The 20,763-nt window shown below is 37.5% G+C and overlaps 1 protein-coding gene and 1 non-coding gene across 9 annotated transcripts; both read right to left on the bottom strand.

Moving 5' to 3' along the window:
• Nucleotides 1–212: 212 nt before the first annotated feature.
• On the bottom strand, nt 213–16,406 carry LOC122307455 (callose synthase 12-like). Of its 8 annotated transcripts, none has more exons than XR_006241759.1 (4): nt 10,946–16,405; nt 7,925–8,060; nt 7,705–7,819; nt 213–418 (listed from the first exon to the last, which is right to left on the bottom strand). XR_006241759.1 is itself a non-coding variant. In XM_043120347.1 (2 exons), the coding sequence occupies exon 1, from the start codon at nt 16,241–16,243 to the stop codon at nt 10,952–10,954; it is 5,292 nt and encodes a 1,763-aa protein (XP_042976281.1). In that variant the 5' UTR covers nt 16,244–16,405; the 3' UTR covers nt 7,592–8,060; nt 10,946–10,951. The 8 variants fall into 8 exon arrangements, 1 of the variants encoding a protein (XP_042976281.1); XR_006241760.1 differs by lacking the exon at nt 213–418 and adding an exon at nt 4,332–4,978; XR_006241756.1 differs by lacking the exon at nt 213–418 and adding an exon at nt 7,217–7,595.
• LOC122308644 lies at nt 13,232–13,311 on the bottom strand. Its single transcript, XR_006242163.1, has one exon. It is a non-coding gene; the product is annotated as a small nucleolar RNA J33 (small nucleolar RNA).
• Nucleotides 16,407–20,763: the final 4,357 nt, after the last annotated feature.

The raw sequence follows: 20,763 nt of genomic DNA, 5'->3' as shown, positions 1-20,763 counted from the left end.
AACAGCTAATGGTATGGAAAAATATGCATGGTATGTAGAGAGTTTAACAGTTTGGTGAGAGTGTGTGTCCCAAATTGTTGGGGATGAAGCCAAGTTGTAACTCTTTATGATGATTTTATTACAATGAAGATGATTATGTTGTTATAAAAATAAAATAAAAAAAATAAAAAAATAAAAAAAATTCCCATTAGAGCAAAGAATTCATTCTACAATGATGAAAATGGTATTGTATTATATTTTCAAGATGTCTATTATACTAAGGTCGTGCCTCCTTTATATACAAGAAATGAAAGCATATACTTATCCTAGAAGAATGTATAGCTAGTACATGAGTGATGCGTGAGCTACAATGGATGATTTGTGGAGACTGCTCTGACAGGTTGTAGTGAGTGCGCCTGCATAATGGTGCATGCAGAATCTGCAACAGCTATAGCAGCGTCAGCGTTTCATGATGGTGGTTTTGTTGTATCAATCTTGCATGCATGTATTTTAGAATTTCATGCATGTATTTTAGAATTGCATGCATGAGTATTGCTTAATGCTTTGACAAGCACCCTCAAGTCAAGCGGCAATTGACACAAGCATAGAATTGAACATAGGAGATAAAATCTTGCAACAGATAATGGCTTGGTGAGTACATCAACTAATTGGTCTTGCCCAGAAATAAATGCAACAGCAAGTGACTTGTTTAGAACCCGACTCCTCACAAAGTGGAAATTGATTTCCACATGTTTGGTTCGTGCATGAAAGACGAGATTCGATGAAAGATGCATAGCTCCAAGATTATCACAATGGAGTTTGGGAGGTGAGCTCAATGTGATGCCAAGGTCTTTGCATAAATGTTGTATCCAGATAATTTCTGCTATAGCATTTGAAATTGCCTTGAACTCAGCTTCTATTGAGGACCTTACAATTCTATGCTGCTTCTTGGATTGGATCCAGAGCAGATAAGATATGCACTGGTAGACCTTCGATTATCAAGGCAGGCTGCCCAATCAACATCCGAGAATGCATTGAGGTTATGTGAGGAGGATTTGGAGAAGACTAGATCGAGATTAGCTGTGTTTTTTAGGTATCGGAGTATCCTCTTTAAAGCTTGCCAATGGGGGACCTAAGGTGAATGCATGTATTGACACAATTTGCTTATAGCAAATGCAAGGTCAGGCCGTGTAAAGGAGAGGTATTGCAAGGATCCCACCATGCTTCGGTACAAAGATGGATCTTCAAATGGACTACCATCATCCAGGCTAAGTTTTTTCGAAGTGGCCATGGGAGTCTTCACGGGTTTAGCGGATTGCATGTTGATGAGTTGAAGGAGATCTTCAATGTATTTCTTTTAGGTTAGTAGCAAACCTTCTGGAGTGTAGGTGGCTTTGATGCCCGAAAAGAAGTGCAACTGACCAAGGTCAGTTATAGAAAACTCTGTGCAAAGTGCATGCAATAACTGAGTTATAAGATGCATATTTGGACCAGTAACTAATAAGTCATCAACGTAGACAAGAACATATAGTGCAGTTTGGCCAGATTTACAAACAAATAGCAAGGCATCAACAGTAGAAATTGTGAACACAAGATCAAGAAGCTTTTCACTAAGACGAGAATACCAGGCTCGAGGGAACCGTTTAAGTCTGTAAATTACTTTGCGAAGCTTTCACACATGGTTGGGAAATTGTGGATGAGCAAATCCTAGAGGTTGGGCCATGTATACTGCCTCAGTGAGTGGATTGTGAAGGAAGGCATTCTAGACATCATACTGATGAATTGGCCATTTGTTTGTAACTGCAAGTGCTAAGACTAGTCAAATGGTTGTCGCCTTGATTACAGGGCTAAAGGTTTTATCATAATTAATCCCTGATTATTGTAGGAAACCGCGAGCTACCAAACCAGCCTTCCTGCTCTCAATTGTACCATCTGCAAGATACCTAGTTCAAAAAACTCAATTATAAGAGATAAGATTGAGTGGTTCATGTGCTGACACAAGGGACCAAGTGTCATTTTTTAGAAGAGCATTAACTTCAGTAAACATTGCATGTTGCCATTCTGGAAACTTTTGAGCAACAAAGAAGTAGGAGGGGCTTTCAAGAGTGGGGGAGAGATGGGCATGGGGTGGGGACCAGGTGATGGTGCCATCAGTGAACTGCAATGGGTGAGCTGAACCAATTTGCGAGTAGGTCAATATGGAACGTACAGGCTGTTGAACATGGCATGTGGAAGAGTTAGTTGGAGAACAGCTTGGGCAGGAAGGAGAGGGAGGACATGAAGAAGGAATGAGATCGAAAATAGATTGTGAGGAATTTAGTTAGTCCATGTTTTAGTTAATAAGGGGGAGTGGAACTTGAGATGATTCAGGAAAGGAAGTGAGCTTAGTGGAATGAGCAAAAGGAAAATGATGCTCATTAAACTTGATGTCTTTAGAAACATAAACACGGTGTGTAGGTATATGGTAGCAAATTGAGCCTTTGTGAGTTGGACTTGAACCAAGGTACAAGCACTCAAGAAAACTGTAGTCAAACTTGTGACGGTTAAATGCCTGGTTAATGGCCAGCAAGCCGAACCAAACACAAGAAGATTTTTAATATATTGTTCCTTGTTGTGTAAAAGAAAGAACGGAGACCGATGGTTCAAAGAAGGAGATGGTGCATATTGATGGTGCAAATTGCATATTGATGATGCGAACTGCATGTTGGAATGCATAAGGCCAAAGATGAAAAGGAGCAAAAGAATGTGCTAAGAGAGCTAACCCAGAATCAACAATATGTCTGTATTTTCTCTCCACAATGCCGTTTTGAATATGAGTGTGAGGGCAAGTAATTTTGTGATTAATGCCCGAGGTGGAGAGAAGCTCAGTGAAGGACCTGAACTCCCCACCCCAATCTATTTGAAGTTGATTGATTTTACTATGGAATTGCAGTTCAACATATGCTTTGAGTTTGACAAAGACTGACAATGCTTAAGACTTGTTTTGAAAAGGAAACAGCCAAGTATAACACGAATAGAGTGGGTTTTTGTGGGATATGGTATTTGCTAAGGTGGGTTTTGCTTGGGTGATACCCAATAGAGTGGACCTCCTTGCATGATGGAGAGGGCTTCTAGCAAATTGTCAAATAGCAACCATTTGGAAGATAGTCCCTCTTTGTCTTATGTGGTGCATTTGAAATGAGAGGAACGGGCATTATTTTGAAAATGAAGAACGTTCGATAGAAGATATTAGAGCTTTCTTTTATCATACTTTGTTCCTTTGGGCTTCAACTATTGTTTTGGATAGGATAGTTTTAATGACTTTTTTAATGTTTTTTAAGGTTAGTAATTAGGTGTCTCTCTATGTACACTTCTGTGTATTTAGGCTATTAATCACGTTTATTAAAAAATTTCTTACTTATCAGGAAAAAAAAGGATTAATTTGATAAAAATTGATAGCATGAAAATTGATAACATCTAAAACTTTTTAGATTAATTTGTCTTAAGAGGCAAAACACAAGGACTACTTTATTGGCACAAGTATTCAAAAATAGCATTTTGTCTAATTATGGGGTGCGCAAGCTCTTGAGAAAGAGTTTTTTGTAAGTACACATAGGGCTGTACAAAAAAAACCAGCCACCTGACCCGACCGAATTTTCGACCTGAGAAAACCCAAGCCGTTTAGCTGAAAAACAGAACTAGTGATAACCAAAACCCATTTGATTTTTAATCGGGGAATACCTGATACATGCTTGTACCCGAAATTGATTTCTGCCATCAAAAAATGAAATTGGAACTCAGAGAAATGCTTACACAGTTCGACTGAGCTTCTCTTCTCATCGACAGTGATCGATTCCTCCAAAAGAACATTGAGCTATTCTAAGGAGTATGGATGCTTTGGATCTCTTATATCCCTCACGAAATTTACTAATCGGAGTAAAAGATTCCAAATTTTTCTTTATATATAAAAAATTCGAAGAATCGATTCCAATACCTTGAGCTCAACTAATAAATGGAAAAACCCAAAATAAAAACCAGTAAGAAAAAGTGAGAGAAAGAAAAAAAGATATCATAAATTTCAAGAGGATCAACGGCATCGTCTCCTTGAGGATCTTCGGTACGAGCAACCCATTCCTTTGTATTGCTTCAGACCCAGCGTCATCTTATCTCTCTCACAAGGTCAAGAACTATCTCCTTATTTACAACGTTGTCTCTGCATTTCGTCCATCGACCCACCAATATTCCCACTTTGCCAATCAATGATTGATATGGTTCAGGTGAAAAGAATTAAGAAAGTAGAAAATGAAGGAGATGTGGAAAAAAAGAAAAAAAAAAGGCTTCTTACGATTTGGGCGTTTTGAGAGACCAGTGTGAAAACAGAACATTATCTATTAATACTTTGACGAAAGTTTCCAAGTGCTTTGCCATTTAGGTAGTCTCCGAGTATTATTTGAGATTTCCATTTGCTGCAAATATTGCACGTTATCACGAGATTGTGAATTGAAAAATGCTGAATACAAGCACCCAACGTAAACACTGAGGAGTCGGGACTACCAGTGTGGAAAAATGGAAACGTTGCGTTTCCATAATATATCAAAACGACAGAGTAATATGAAGTCATCCCTCCCAACGTTGCCCTTCGTCCCTTCGTCTTCCCATAAAGTAATATGAAGTCCTTCAAAGCCTCCCTCCAATACAAAGTCCTTCCTATTCATAGCTTAGGGTTTGCATCTTCGTCGCATCTTTCAAACAGAGTCCTACGTCTTTGCATCGGCTTTACAGCTTTGTCTTCTTATCTTCTTCTACCATGTGAGCAAGCTCTGGTTTTCCACTTCGTATGCTCCTTGTTCTCTTTCGTATTCTAGGTCTGTGATTTCATCTCCCTTCATAGTCTCATTCTCAGCTTTAGAATTCTTCATCTTCTCCACAAACCCACAAAACCATAGCCACTCCCCCCTTCCTCGTTCAATGAAGTTGTTAAATTCCTTCCTTCTAAGAGTCAGTCTGGTTAGATTGTAATCTGACTAGCGAGAAATACAAACAGATGATGATAACCACATAGAAATATGAAAGTACCGAATGCGTTTGAAAAAATGTCATGAGAGAGTGGAATCGGAACTGGCCTTTCTTGGTGGGTTTCGCCATTACTGGAGCCAAATTTACTGGACAGTTCCGATACTCTTAAGAAATACCATTATTGGAATGGCAAAACCCACCAAGTTCTCTCTTGGCCTTTCCGATGTTCTTAGAGGTGTTTTTCTTGCTTTCATTTCCATGGATGCTTTGAAGCTTGATTACTGGAACAACGAAACCCACCAGGTTCTTTTTAAAAAAAAAAAATCTATGGCTTGATTATTTTATTTCTTTTGTTTTTTTTATTAAATTGTGCCACATCCCTTGATTACTTTTTTATTTTTATTTTTTTTGGTTTTTTTCCATTAAATTGCACCGCGTCTCCCGATTACATCTTGTTTGCACAGCAATAATTGTACCCAACAAAGCTGTTGTGAATTACATCTAGGACTTTACCCTTTTGATCAAAATTGCTAGAAATGATCTCTTTCATTATTTTATAAATGGAGAGGTAGTCATGAGTCCAAAAACAAAAGAAATGGGGTCAAAATACCATTTCTTCTAAAAGAACTTTCAGGTTGGGTAATTTGTTAATCGGCCAAACGGTATGTCACGTCGGAAGAGTAGTTTTCGGGTCAAGTCGGGTGATGAGAATAGTCCTAAGAACATATTAGATAATTCAAGAAAAAAAAATCCCAATAGCTTCTAAAGATTGTTTATATCCAATGAAATTCAAACCTTAAACTTGAGGGTTTGAGGGAAGTATACCTTCGAACCTAAGACCTTTACCACTTAAACCTAAAGTGACTAGTTTAAATATGAGACTTTTTTTTATTGGTCTCGCATGGCTAGAACAAAGTTCTAACTAATAAAAGGGCACCAGTGCGTTTCGATGTACTATATATATATAGTATTATGTATATATAAACTAATAACTAATAGAATATATATATATATATATATTTAAGTATGCATCATGTATATGTGTATATATAGAAGAATTGACGATTTATAAAATGAATATATGTTGAAAAAATTAAAAAAAAAATACAGATATTAGTGTCAAAATATAGTATTAAAAAAATCACAAATTTGAGTTACGACACCAGAGAGAGAGAGAGAGAGAGAGAGAGGATTTAAAATAATGATATTTAAAAAAAATTGAGAATTAGGAGACATATTTAAAGTTACAAAATAAAATAAAATTATGTAAATACCTTTTAGATTTTAACATTAATTAAATACAATCTAAATTTAAAATTTACAAAAAGCCATCCAAACTCAAAAAAATTACTAAACTGACATTTATATCATTCGGAACAAAATGGCCAAAATTTGGAATGGAATAAAACAAAGAGATGGTGTACTGGGTACTACACATAATGGAAAATTCCAATCAAAATGGCTGAAACAGAACAAAATTGAAAACTATGGCACAAACCCTCGACAATCAATTTCTTGCAAGTATACTTTAGAAAATTCAATACAGGATTCTCCCAATCTAATGGCCCTAGAAATTTTTTGCAACAAGCCTCAACCTAGAGAAAACATGCCACCAATATATAATTAAATGCTCATCTTAAACACAAAATTCTTATATTATCGTTACAATTTTTTTAAATCCTCGTATTAAATATAATAAATGATTTAACTTTTTCTTAACTTTTTCAAATCTCAAAACAATAATAATATTAAAATATATTATTTCATCTTAAAATTCAAAATTCTCTTCTGAAAATTCTCAGTGCCAAATCGAACACTTTTACCAATTGAGCCAACACATCCAGGCTTTTTCTTACTTTTTTTAATTGGCATAGGATGTCCGAAAACAACATCCCGACTAATCCTAAGAATGCACAAGCCCTCGGCAGACTTTCCCACAAGTATACCTCAAATAATTCAAGGAAAAATCTCTCAATCATATAGCCCTTGAGATTATTTACACAAAAAATTTGAACCTTAGACCTGAAAAGGCATAACCTCAAACCCAAGTCCTTTACCACTTAAGCCTAACACAATGCCTTTTTTTAACTTTAAATGTTGATAAAATTATATTTCAATTTATTTTTATTATATATTTCGTATTATCTTCTTGCCTTTTGCGAAGCAAAATTACCAATTAAATTTTATTTTTTCAATGAATAATATTAAGTACAAGTCTCAAATAGAGAAGAAGTCTCATTCAAAACCCTTTGTAAAAAAGTGAGTCCTACTAATAAAGAATAGTTTTTTTACACTTTTTTAAAATGGGGCCTATTTTTTCACAATGACTTATATAAGACTTGTCTATTTGAAACTTAGACTAATCATTTCCCGTGTTAAAAATTTCAAGACTCAACTAAAGCACTGTGGTCGATGGCTTGAGCTAAACCAAGCCATCTAAACTCAAGCAAAGTCTATAAAAACGGCTCGAGCTATACCATTATGAGCTGAATCGAGCTCTGACAGCTCTAAATTCATCTTGACTCGGTTAATAAGCTTGATTACTGCTCTAAACGGATCTATATTGTGTCCATCTCTATCTGAATTATAAAATTTGGGTAAAACATTGTAGAAAATCTGACCTGAATAAGCATGATTGGTGTTATAGCCGGAACAAGAAAGCAAGGCGTAAAAGTATGAACAAGCATATACAAGCTCAATTTCTGACAAAAGAATAACAAATATTCTTACCTGAGCAAACTACTAAACTAGGCTCTTTACCCGGTGCAGAGTGCATACACTATGCGAAGAGCTCTAACTTTTGAAGAAAAAGTGGGAAGTAAAAGCACAATATCCAAGAGCTCCCCTACCAAATATGAGTGAAAGATGAGAACATTTTTCACAATTACATCAGAAAGGGAGGAAATATCAAGCATTGATGAAGAATAAGAAAGTCTAAATCGTCCTTTACCTCCCTGCTGCAGGAATGGAACATAATGGAATCTAAACAGACATACACAAAAGAACCTCCACGAAGCAGATATATAATAAAAAAGATCCTGCCCCTCAACTTCTCCCGTTCCTTTACACCACCTCACAAACCAGACCTGCAAAGCATGGGGCAACAATCTCAGAAACGGGTGAAAACTTTCTGTGCTTACAAAAATAAAAATAAAAAAGTGAAAACATACAATACACATCATATATAATTGAAGTTAGCGTAGCCATTTTCTCAAAAGAAAAAAACGTTTACATGGAAAGTATACTTCTGGTTGGGGTTTCACATCCGCATCATATAGAACATAACTGATAAGGAAAGTATACTTCTGGTTGGGGTTTCACATCCGCATCATATAGAACATAACTGATAAGTAAATCAAACTCCACAGGAACTTATAAACTAATAGAGTTAAGGACGATTTTATGAAGATGCAAGAAAAAGAGGCTCGTTATTATGGATGCAATCTGGTACAACTGAAAGATGGTGGCACACAACGAGAAGAAGCTGGGTGCTTTGGCAATGGCTTGGAATGAGAAAAAGTCACAAAAGGGACATGGAAAATGAATTTTGATGCCGCTGTGAGGTCGAATCACTCTATGGTTGCAAGCTTGCCAGGACCATAAGGGCGTAATTCAAAATTTTTGGGGTGTAAAAGGTCAAATCCTTTATATCCTATGAAGCTGATTTAATGCGGCCAATCAGTCTCCCATTTTCATGTGGATTGTTCTCAGTAATTGAGTTGATCACTTCTAGTGCATAACTTTCTATTTGAGTTTGGGACCTCAGGAGCAAGACTGATTGGCAGATCAATTGGATACCTAGAACAGCAAATTCCCAGGCATATGAGGTGGCAAAATGGGCAGCAACAGAGAGCACTTGTGGATGCATGAAGGGACCTGATATACATAGCATATTGTAAAATGGGATGAGGACCTGGAAAATTTTGAAACTAAATATAAAATAGGATCTTTGAAAAAGGGGATAAAAAAGCAATTATTATTTCAACACAAGACATTACATTATTATTTCGACGCAAGAAAGGGCTATGGAAAAGGATTTCTTATGTTATTGTGTTGAAGGCTGGTAAGACGAATAAAACACCCTCCCAGAATCCCTTGTTCCATTCATTTCTTTATATTCTCCACTTACTTATCTTATGTTGAGTATCTAGTCAAATTTGATTCTCGAATACAAAACTATTAATACATTCTATGACATTTCAATCATGAGGTTTTCGACACCCCATAAAGAACATATATGTAAGCTCTTTGATAATGATATTTTACTTGGCAACTGATCAAAAGAATGATATTTTACTTGGCAAAGAAAGAAAAACAAACAAGTGGGCATGCCAAAAAAATAAACAATAACGTGAGACTTTATTTTTTTTATCAGTAAACAAAATTTTATTGATCATAGGAATAGGCAAGAGCCCAAGTATTCAGGACATATACAAGAGCAATGCCTAAACGTGCTAGTTTATTGATCATAGTGATAACAAATGAGACATTCTATATGCAAGAACTTCTATATTCAAAGACATAATAAGAGTCTATGAGAACTTCTATATGCAATAACTGAGAAATCATCTGAACGCCAAAAGCAACAAAAACTCAAGTGTTCATCCACTACTGACCAGAAAATATCAATGCCAATATAGAAATAATCACATTATATCCGGGACTTTGTTAGGTATTGTTTTTTCATGAATTTTTTTACGTATGTTGTTCTTGATCTCTCTCCTTTTTTTTCTTCTATCGAGCAAAATAGACTTTTATTGTTCGTAATAGTAAACCACACATTGCTTTGATTCTATTATAGAACCACATATTTAATGAGCCATTTGGCCACTGACCTATATTACATACTAGGAAGACACAAAGTTAAAGTTTGACCATTTTGGAACAATGGAATAGAACCTTGAAATCAGACCCAATAAGCTATGCAATCTGGTATTTATACAATTGTAAAAGATTTAAAAACAAAAAAGGAAGCTGAAGTACTTCAACAAAAAAATAAAATGTCCTCATTAAATCTGCACTGTACTCAATATTTCCCATACTATTATTTTCGAAATTTCCACTATTATTTTGACCATCCTTGAAGATGATGACCTCATTGTAAGAATCTACGAACTTAGATGCTCTTACAAATTTGGTAACATAGATTTGGAATGAAAAAGTTAACCAAGCGGCAGAGAGGTTCATGACATGGCAGTTTCATCCTTCCAGATCACCAACATAACCCATTACATCATACTAACACCAAATTTATTGATTACAAAATACCAGTCTACAAAAAGAACAAACTAGAAAAGATACATAGCTTATGCCGAATAAAATTGATTTTACCAAAGAAACAAATAGAATTAGATAATAGAATAATGGGTAATAAACATCATAACAGGCACCTGAACATGCGGATTTCTAGCCGCAGTTGGATATTCAAATATTTTTTGTATCACTTTTTTTTAGGTATAAAATAAATGAACGTTTCTGAACCTTGATTCATCTTTGATTCATTGAAGACTAACCACTTCTGAACTTTTCTTGTAGTGGAATAACGGTTCTCAAAACTTTCAAGAGAAAGTTGACCATTCAACACCATATGACACGGTGAGAATTTAAATAGGTAAATGACAACTCTAACATGAAATGTATAATACAACCAGAATAGGTACCTGTGTCGGATACAACACAGCATAGGTAATTGATAAAGCGCACGATGCACTTATGGTCATACATCCTACCAATAAAAGAAGAGCAACTAATCAAGTCTTTAGAAAATTACCTGCCTCCCATTTTCAAAATTTGAAAAAAAGAAAAGAATGGAACATTTTTCAATTGCATGATGCAGAAGCTTAACCTTAGCAGCTTGTCAAGATTCCATTGTTAATTGAAGTCTTATGAATAAGCAAAAGTTTAATAAAAATAAATAAATAAATGTTGGAAATCTCAGAAAGTCGTCCTGCAAATAGATGAAGGAAATTACCTCAAATCATGAATCAACTTTAGATTTTTTTCCTGTTACAATCTGGAAAATGCGGAGTCCCCTACTAAATGCTTCATTGAAAAGAATTCTTGTCTGCATTGACTGAAAACCAGGCAACCATGACAGTAATGCCACAGGAACCATGACAATGACTCCAAAAATTATATCATATAGTCGGGCCACAGAAACAACAGAGTCCCAAAGTATAGTGTGCTGCAAAAGGGGCCGGAATACTTGGGCAATCAATATCATGCCCCACCCTGTGGGGATGAATGCCAACAAACTAGTGAAAATATCAATAAATGTGAACTCAGTGAATTCCAGCAGGGCAATTATCACAACTATCACAAGTATAATAACAAGGAACTGGACTAGACGATAGTAAATGTGTTCTTTTGCTGCATATTTATCCCGAGCATATACTATTACCACGTAAATGCCAAAAGCCACGAACACATAGATCCAAGACAACAAGTAAACAGCAATACTGGTACTCCCGGCAGCAATATTTAACTGGTATACTATCCCGTACTGGAAAAAGAAAAATCGAAGGTCTAAGATAATTTCCAGTATCTTTCCCCACAAGCCAGTCGTCCTAAGATGATCCTGCTCCTCATACCACCATCTTTCCCAGCTCTGTTCAGATTTTGCAAACACGCTGCCATAGTACCAAATCCAGTTCATAAAGTCATCAAAATCATAAACAGTCTTCAACCAATCAAATCCAGAAGGATTAAACACAAATGGGGTCATAATCCATGAGACAACAAGGAACCAACTTGTGATGGTCATGGCTATGTAAACAAATGTATTTCCAGCTACAGGACTGTGTGATGCATAAACTATCAGAATCAGCCCAAGTTCAATGGCCTTCACAAAATGGCTACGAGCATAGAGTCTATAATTCTCAGCAAAACTTTTATGCTGCACAACAAAACCACGCCCAGTGGCCCGATATTTTGCACCACCATGAAGAATAGTCCGGCCAAAGTAGTGGGCACGCGTTCCCATAGAGAATGTGTAAAAGACAGATGACAGCTGTAGCTGCATTGTCAAGAAATCCCAAATAGCGCTCAGGAACCCATGCTCAAGAGAGTTCTCCACTATCATTGGAAGGGCAGTGAACAGACCAAGTTGGATGATGAACTGCTGGTTCAGGACTGTAACAAGTGCTTTATTGCTCTTTGTGTCATCTGCCAAAACAGAATCCTCAAAACCACTAAGAGCCAGATAGAGTCGTCCCCACAGAAATGCATATACAGTAAGAATCACCATCATTGTGTTGAAAAAGAACCCCACAGTAGTGTAAAAGAATGACAGCATCCTGAAGAAGTCCAACCTATGACCCAACCTGTAGACATCTCTGCTGAGAACTTGCTCGCCATTTCCACTAGAAACCTTGGCCTCAAACATGGATACTTGATTCAACCCAACATCCCTTCCCTTGCCAACCTGGATATATTCATGGTGGGTAACATTGCCTCCACGCAACGTGCAATTAAAGCCAGCGAAAATGTCCTCACTGATGTTAATCACTCTGGAAGCTTTACTGATGCCACCACGAGTCAAGAACCAAAACCTGTCAAAAACATCTGGATGGCCATAATGCATTCTAACTTTCAAGGGGTTTGCCAAAACACGCTGTCCCAAAGTGACAAAACTCGTTTCCTGAGCTGACATAAACCAAGCAAGTGATGAAACGGAACCAGTAAAAATGTGCTCCCTAACTCCCAATATGGTAGGCTTCCGGATGCCATAATTGTGCCTGAATTCTTCCAACAGATTACGCATTTTGAGTGCCTCCTCAAAATAGTTGTCTTGATTCATATCAATAGTCTGAACAGCATCACCTCGGGTGAAGATGATGGCATGATTTTGATTCTCCGGCTTTCCCTCTCCAAGCTTTAAGGGACCAGGCAACTTTATGCGGTAGATTTCCACTTCCTTCTGCAATTGGTGATCGTACTTCACAAGGACAGAGTAGTAGTCCTTCCCGTCCCTCCCAGTGGAAACCTCATCGACATAGGCAACTCGAAGGGCCTCGTTGTCTTTCATAAGAGACAAGATTTCGTCAGCATGAGGATCCTTTTTTGCTTTTTGAGTCCCATATATCTGGCAGGCAACCACGTAAGTGAACTTCATCAAAGCAGTCCCATACTCGTGTCCTTTAAATAACAAATTGACTGAACTGCTTGTTCTACCCAAACTCCTGGAGGAAAGTGACCTTTCCGAGCTGTAACCTTCCAAATCATCTCGCCTCATTGAACCAAGTTCTCGTGATCCTTCCCGGATGTCCATCTCTGAGGCAGAATCTAGAAATGCCAGCATCTTAAGGGCCCGATAGTAATACATCATTCCCCTTACAGTGCGGGCAAGTGTCTGACCCCTGTATGATGCCCAAAGCCTAAGATCCCTTAGCCTCGTTGTCCATAATTCTTCCTCTTTCACCATTCCTTCTCGGCGCATCCTCTCTATAAAATTTGTCCACTCATCAGCATAAATTGTTTGCAAATAGTACATGATAGAAACCCCATCTTCATTCTCCATTCTAAGTTGTTCTTTACCAAAGAGTACTTCTTCACTGTAGTAAGGAGTCAGAACACTGAAGGCCATCATTTTCTCAACTTGGGGTGCATGGGGTATGTTCATGAAAAGGGAGTTACTGAAGAAGGCAATTCGGCGTCTTGCCTCAAGATTTACTGGGATATTGTGCATAGAGTCCCGAGAGGTAAGAATTGTGTGCAACCGCCGAACCTGCCGATAGAAAGTCTCGTTACTGGGATCAGGCAAGTTGACAGCATTCTCAAAAAGCAGCCCCTGAGTGGAAGCGGGACTACGGGGAGCCAAACCATCCTCCCTCAGCTGTTCAATGCTCTTCTTCTCCTTGAAAAGATCCCGTTTAGCAATCTCATATACGGCCTGCAGTATATTCACCACCTGGCTAGGATCTTTCTTAGGCTTGTTCAATAGCTGAACAAGTTTGATCAACTGGGCATGAAGCTGGGGTAGTACGGTCATATTAAATGTCTTAGTAAACCTCTCAATCTGAATAGAGTGATCGATCTCTTGAAAGAATATGGTCATGATGGAATGCTCTTCAGTGTTTATTTTGATAATCTCAAGCAACAAGTGCCTGATAGAGTCATAAGCTTCAATCACAGCACAACGCCTGTACTCATTCTTTCTTATCTTATACCAGATCCACTTATCAGGAGCATCTACTAACTCTTTCGCCTGACTGAGTGCAAGCAGCAGTTCATTACAGAGAAGGAAACAAGGCCAGCGGATGACCCTGACATTCCAAGAATTCTGGGGCAGCTCTAACAGCTCATGCTCATGGTCAGAGATGATATCTTCTTCCCTGAATATCGAAATGATTTCATTCCATATCAAAGCAAACTTATTTGCCTCAACCTGGTTGGATTCAAGCTTCCTATGTCGACCAAGCCCATATCTCAGTTTCAACCGATGGATGGCATCCTTAAACTTATTCCTCATCCCCCTTGAATTTAACAGCTGCTCCTCTGGCATGAGATTGAATTGAATGGCACTTGCAAAGAACTGGAACCTCAGCCTCAATTGTTCAATATTTCGAATCTCACCTAAGTGCTGAAACAACCCCACTGCTGCCCCAACAAGAGACGAGTAGATTGAGTACCAAATCTGAATATCCATTAAGTAAATCAAAATAACAGGGAGCCACAATAGCACAACTGCTAATCTGTTACTGTTTTTGAACAGCTGATACCATTGATAATGCACGGTTTCTTTCAAAATTACTTTTGATGGGGCAATCATCGGTTTAATCTGCAAAAAGTAACTAAAACAAAATTTCGTAGCAAGCACTAAAACCCAGAACAAAGTGTACTTGATGTTATCCACGAGACCCTCCGTCAACCCACGACCCACAAAAGTCCTGCTCTGAAACCACCATGACAACATATAAAAGATCCTCCAGTTTGTCTCCTCAAGAAAATTCCTGATCCACGGAATTATAAACAGTGCCACTGCCAGAAGCTCCGGCAACACGAAAACCAGCGCCACCTCAAGAAAAGTCACCACCCTTCTATCTGCCTCAGGGGACCACCTCCTATCAGCGTTCTTCTGCGACCATATCCTGCCATAAAACACCCCGAAAACCAGAATCCAAGTGGCAGCAACCACGCTCTTCATCACCATCCTCACCCCAAGCCCCAACGTCTCCCTTGAGACCAAATTATACTGCATCCCGGCGTCCAACAAGGACTTCAAGAACCTCAACCCACTCCACGTGAAAAACACAGTCAAAACACGCACCTGCACATACCTGCTCTTCCATGCCTGCCATGGATAATCCTTCCCCTCCCATGCAACAATAATAGCCGCCTGCAAAAACAACACCAGCATCACCCATAACCTATCGAAACTCCTAAACAAGTTCCAAAACGACCTCTGCTCCACGAAGCCGGTCTTCCCCACATGTCTCCCCGCTCTACCAGTAGTCACGAAAAAAGTACTATCTAACTTGATCGGCCACTGGAGCTTCTGAAAACACCTTTTACTCCAAAAATACTCGTTGATATCATCGTAGTTGCGCCACACACTGTGCGGCGCAGTTCCGTTCTTACTACTCTCAACCTCGGTCCTAATCGTCTCGTATATCGGTTTCACAACGCAGTTCAAGAACGCGTTCTCGCCCGAAATCGAGGGCATCACCGGTTGACCCGTGTTCTCGTCTATGTAACCCTCCAGAATCTTGTTCAGTTCCATGGCCATGTTATGGAAAATAAAGCAAATGCATTCGGGGACAAAGCGTAGATTGGCGGACTCGCCCCAGACGAGGAGGTAGAGAGAGACGTAGAGGAGGTCGCGGCGGTGTTCGGAGGCGGCCTGAGTGCGGTCGGAGATCCAGATGTTGGATTTCTTGCCGAGGTAGGAGCACCAGGCGGTATAATTGCGGAGGAGTTTCCGGCGGAACTTACGCAGAACGGAGGCGTCGAGGGCGTCGATGTTGTCGGGAGGAGGGGAAAGGCGCATCTGGGCGTTGGCAAGATGGAGGACCAGGTGCTCGCGCTGGTTCCGAACATTGTCGGTCTGGAAGCCGAAGAAGATGGCGAGCCAGTCGAGGAGGTCCATTTGCGGTTCCCATCGGCAGTAAGGGGGCTTGCGGAGATCCCCAACAGCTCGGAGCGCGGTGGTGACGGCGCGGACCTCCGGGAACCGGAGGGAGGGGTGGTCGGCGAGGAGGTTGTGGATAGGGATGATATTGTAGGGCTCGAATTCAGAAGGGGCCCGAGATGGGCGTTGCCGGAGACTCATGTTGTGGCGTCAGATCCGGAAATGGTGGGTTCCGGATGAGAGAGATAGAGAGAGAGTCGGAGTGGAGAACGCCTAGGGCGGATTCGGCGGAACGACGAAAGGTAACAGGAAAAAGCCAATGGCTGCTTCAGCGTTTAATTGCCCGTGTATACAGTGTACATTATACGGTAATAGGCCAAATTGGTGAGTTGGTTTGAATTTTGAATTTAAAACTTTTTTATATAATATAGTAATAATATGTGATTTTTTATATTTTTCTAACAATGCGTATTTTAGAATTAGTTTAAATATTTAAATCTAAATTATATCATTTTATCCCGTCTTATTTTAAGATTAGATTAAATATCTAAATTTAAATTATTTTATTTTATTTTATCTAATTATTATAATTTTTATAAATTTTTACATAGAATATAAAATATAATTTAAATTTTTTTAATCTCAAAATAAAATTAATATTAAAAATTATATTATAATAATATTTTATTCAACTTTTAATAAACTATCTTATATCAAATGAGACTCTAAATTTTGTCACTTTTTATTTTAAATTTGTGATCTCAATTACAATGGTTGATTTAAATTGTCTCAATATATCCGTATATTGTGATATAGTCTCACTCTTTTATGTTGTGTTGATGTGGTCCCTGTCTATTTTTTAATGATTATTTTATCTGAAAGAAAAAATTGCAGAAAATGACCGTATAAAAGTGAAACCAAGTGAAATAAAAAGGTGCGAAAATAATCCAAGCCAATAAGAAAAAGAAGGTTTCATTGAGAAATAGTATAAGCACAACAATTTTGTTAACAAATTTGTGTAAAAAGTAAAAAATAATTATGCATGTATTATTTTTATTTTTTAAAAAGAGGCTCTTCCAATCTTCTTCGGAGCTTCACAACTATAGTATAATGCAAAACTCGAATGATAAATATTTTCTAAATTTTTTGATCGAATTTCAATATTTAGATGTGTAGTTACATAAATGAGAAGAGATGAAGTTAGATATTTTAAATAATAATGAATAAAATTTTATTATAATATAATTTTTTAATATTAATTTTATATTAAAATTTAAAAAAATTATAATGATGAGTTAAGATAAGATTTTTAATTTTATGTAACCAATCCGTACCGAGTACTGGAAATGAAATAGATTCTATAATATTTATTTAAGTATTTAATACACCCAGATAAATTTACTAAAACTATTATTATAGATACTGGAAATTGCATATTCTATTTCATGCTTGTTCATTTTCAAAGCATCATTTTCATTTTAAAAAAGTTATATTTATATTGAGTCTTTCAATGAAATTCAGACAAGGAAGATGGGCATAAAGTCAATACGAGACAAAGAGGGAAATTTCCTAATATTTTTTCCTCGATGGTTTGCTGCTCTCGTTCTTAACGCTTGGTGTTTCTTAAAGTGTAAGTAGATCATTATTACTTTGTTTCAAGTTTTCAACATCTTTTGCGGCTTTCCATATCTTCTGAGTCTATGACGTCAAACGCGTAGATTAGCATACTTGAAGGTTTTCTAAGTTATGTTGCTTGAAAACATCTCACGTCTTTTCCTCATCCTTACGATACAAGTCATATATTATTTTTTGGCTTTATTAATTTTCATGCCAATGACGTCCGCTAGAAGGATCTGTCAGACTCGGCTCCTTTCTCCCGCCTCTCTCTAGAAAGCAAGTCAGAAATCCTCCGCAGAGGGAGGTGGGAGCCGCTCCCACCTCCCTCCCTCCCCTCTTCCTTTCTCATGTTCTTTTTTACTTTTGTTTTCCTGCTTTCCTAGTTTAGTCTGGTTGTATTGGAGTGCCGGATGTTCGTCTAGGCCGTTTCTGCAGGACAAGGGGAGGAGGGGATGGTGGGAAAGAGGTGGTGTGGGACGGAGCTTGATGCTCTGTTTTGGTATGGACGTTCATGGGTCGTTTGTGGTGTTCCTGCTCCGGGGATCATTCGGTGGTCCTTCGGCGTAGGTGGAGGGTAAACGGCGAGGAAGGAAGGCATACGGTGAGGGAGCTGGAGAAGTGGTTCGAGGCGAGGCGGGGCTACTCTGGGTATGGTTCGAGTTGTGGGTTATGGGTCTGAGCTGGGGATGGCGGTCCTTGGCCGGGGCGAGACGGCGTCCATGGAAGAGGTTGATGGCGATGGAGCTTTGCTGCTCTGTTTTTGGCTTGTGGTTTTATGGGTTGTCGTGCGTTCACCTGGGTCAGTGACGTTTTCCCTTGCATCGGGGTGGAGCGGCCGGCTCGTGTGCAGGCTGGTTTACAGGGATAGTGGGTGGCGGCGGGAGAATGAAACGACGCAACCCTAACGGGTTGGTTTGGGCTGGGCCCCCACGGGCACACACGCAGGGTCTTGGCTTGGGCTGGGCCCCCACGGCACAATAGGCCTTTATCTGTTTTTTTTAAGTTTCTGGTTTTTGTAAGTTGTATTAGGTTTTATTAATAATAAATAGGCTGGAGTCCCACTCCTTTTAGAGGAATGTGGGTGTTTTGTCCTACTCCTCTTTTGGAGGAATGTAGGTGTTGGTACTCCTCCTCCTTGAGAGGATAGAGTGTGGTTATACTCCTCCTCCTTGAGAGGATGGAGCGTGGATGTACCTTTTTTCTTTAGAGAAAAAAGGTGGTTTTTAGCTCTGTTTTGACAGAGCGCTTTCTCTTTTGACTGTTGTCAGGAGAGAAGGTGTAGAAGTTTAGACAATGTCCGTCACAAAGAAATTTGTTGACGGGGAAGCTCCTGAGCAGTTGCGTTAGTTGACTTATAGTCTGGTTCTCCTGTATTGATAAGTCACAGTTGTAACTTCGTTATGAATGAATGCACTGAAGCATATTTCCATAAAAAAAAAGTCATATATTATTTTTTTATTATTTTTTCTCTTATCAAATATATAATATATAAATAATTAATAGAATAATTTAATTAATCTAAAAAACATATTATGTGTGATGTATGAGGATGATAAATAATAAAATTTAGATTTCTATAATTTTACAATTCAAAAAGATATAAATACAGTTGAGTAGTACTATATATAAGTTTTAAGTGTGAAAATATGGCACAGACCTTTTAAAAAAATGTAGATTATATTAAAAAAGTGTAAAATTATATACAAGTTTTAAATACGAAAATCTCACGCATACCTTTTATAAAAATATAGATCATATTAAAAAAAGTGTAATATTAGATACAAATTTTAAGCATGAAAATCTTGCACATACCTTTAATAAAAATGTAGATCTTATTAAAAAAAAGTGATCTTTTTAATATATATATCTATACTAATATATAAAATGCGAATCGGTTAAGAACAATAATTTCGTCTAACTATTTTTTTCCTATTTTACCCTTGGTTTTGTTTGACAATTACAATCGTTTACATTTTTCATTTATTTTACCGACAGTTATTTTGGTCTTTATACCTTTTCACCGACTAATTTACTTTTACTGTTTAATTTCCTTTTTTGTCCCTTAATTTTGTTATTCAGTTCGTTGTCCTTAGTGCCGTTTTGCTCAGCCGCCTTGATTTTATTGTCTTTTTACACTTAAAGGTTATTACCTAGTTTGATAAATTGAATCTGACTGAGATTTAAATGTTAATAATAATGTCTTTCATCTCGTATCTTCCAACTCTACTGTCTGTATTCTAACTTTCAAAAATAAAAATTACGCTAGAGCAAATTACTCGTGAATGTGAATCTCAGGTATGTTCTTATTCCCTTTCTCAGTACTGTGAGAATGAATTGTATTATATGAATGAATTTCTTACAGTAAGTAATTAGATGATATGCATATGCATCTCAAAATACAGAAGGTAAACCCAATAAAAAAATCAAACACATCATGCAAATTCCAACTTCTGATTTGCTCGAGAAGATTTGCTCGTATGTACTGAGAACACCTAAAAATAAAAATAAAAAACACAGTTAGTGTGTAAAAGGAAAAAAAATACAGAAAGTAAACCCAACAAAAAAAAAAAAAACACAGTTGCTAATATGCATATACATCTTAGCAAATAAAATGAAACACATCAAAAAATTGCATCTTCTGATTTGCTCGTATGTACTCAGAATACTAAGAAATAAAAATAAAACACAGTTAGTAAAGATACGTCGGTGGGGGAGAAATCAAAAAAACACAGAAGTCATATAAATCAAAATTTGAAGAACAAGAAACAAAAAAGTAGAACAAATCAAACCCAACAAAAAATAAATAAACTTGAATGGAAAGCAAAAAAAAAAAAACAAAAACATATGAACACAGATAGCAAAAAAAAAAAAAAGAACTTGAAGGTTCAAGTTTTGCAACTGAAATAACTTGAACCGAAAACAGAAAAAGCATAGAAACACAAATGGAAAGAAAAACAATTTTTGTTTTGTAGATTTGAAAAATACAAAGGTAATATACATCAAACGGCGATAAACAAGAAAAAAAATTGGAAGAAATCAAACGCAACAAAAAAAAAAAAAAAAACTTGGAGCGAAAACTGAAAAACCCTAACAAGACATCGCAA

Source organism: Carya illinoinensis, chromosome 4, assembly GCF_018687715.1.
Source record: "Carya illinoinensis cultivar Pawnee chromosome 4, C.illinoinensisPawnee_v1, whole genome shotgun sequence".
Lineage (NCBI taxonomy): Eukaryota > Viridiplantae > Streptophyta > Magnoliopsida > Fagales > Juglandaceae > Carya > Carya illinoinensis.
This window is presented reverse-complemented; position numbering and strand designations above follow the sequence as displayed.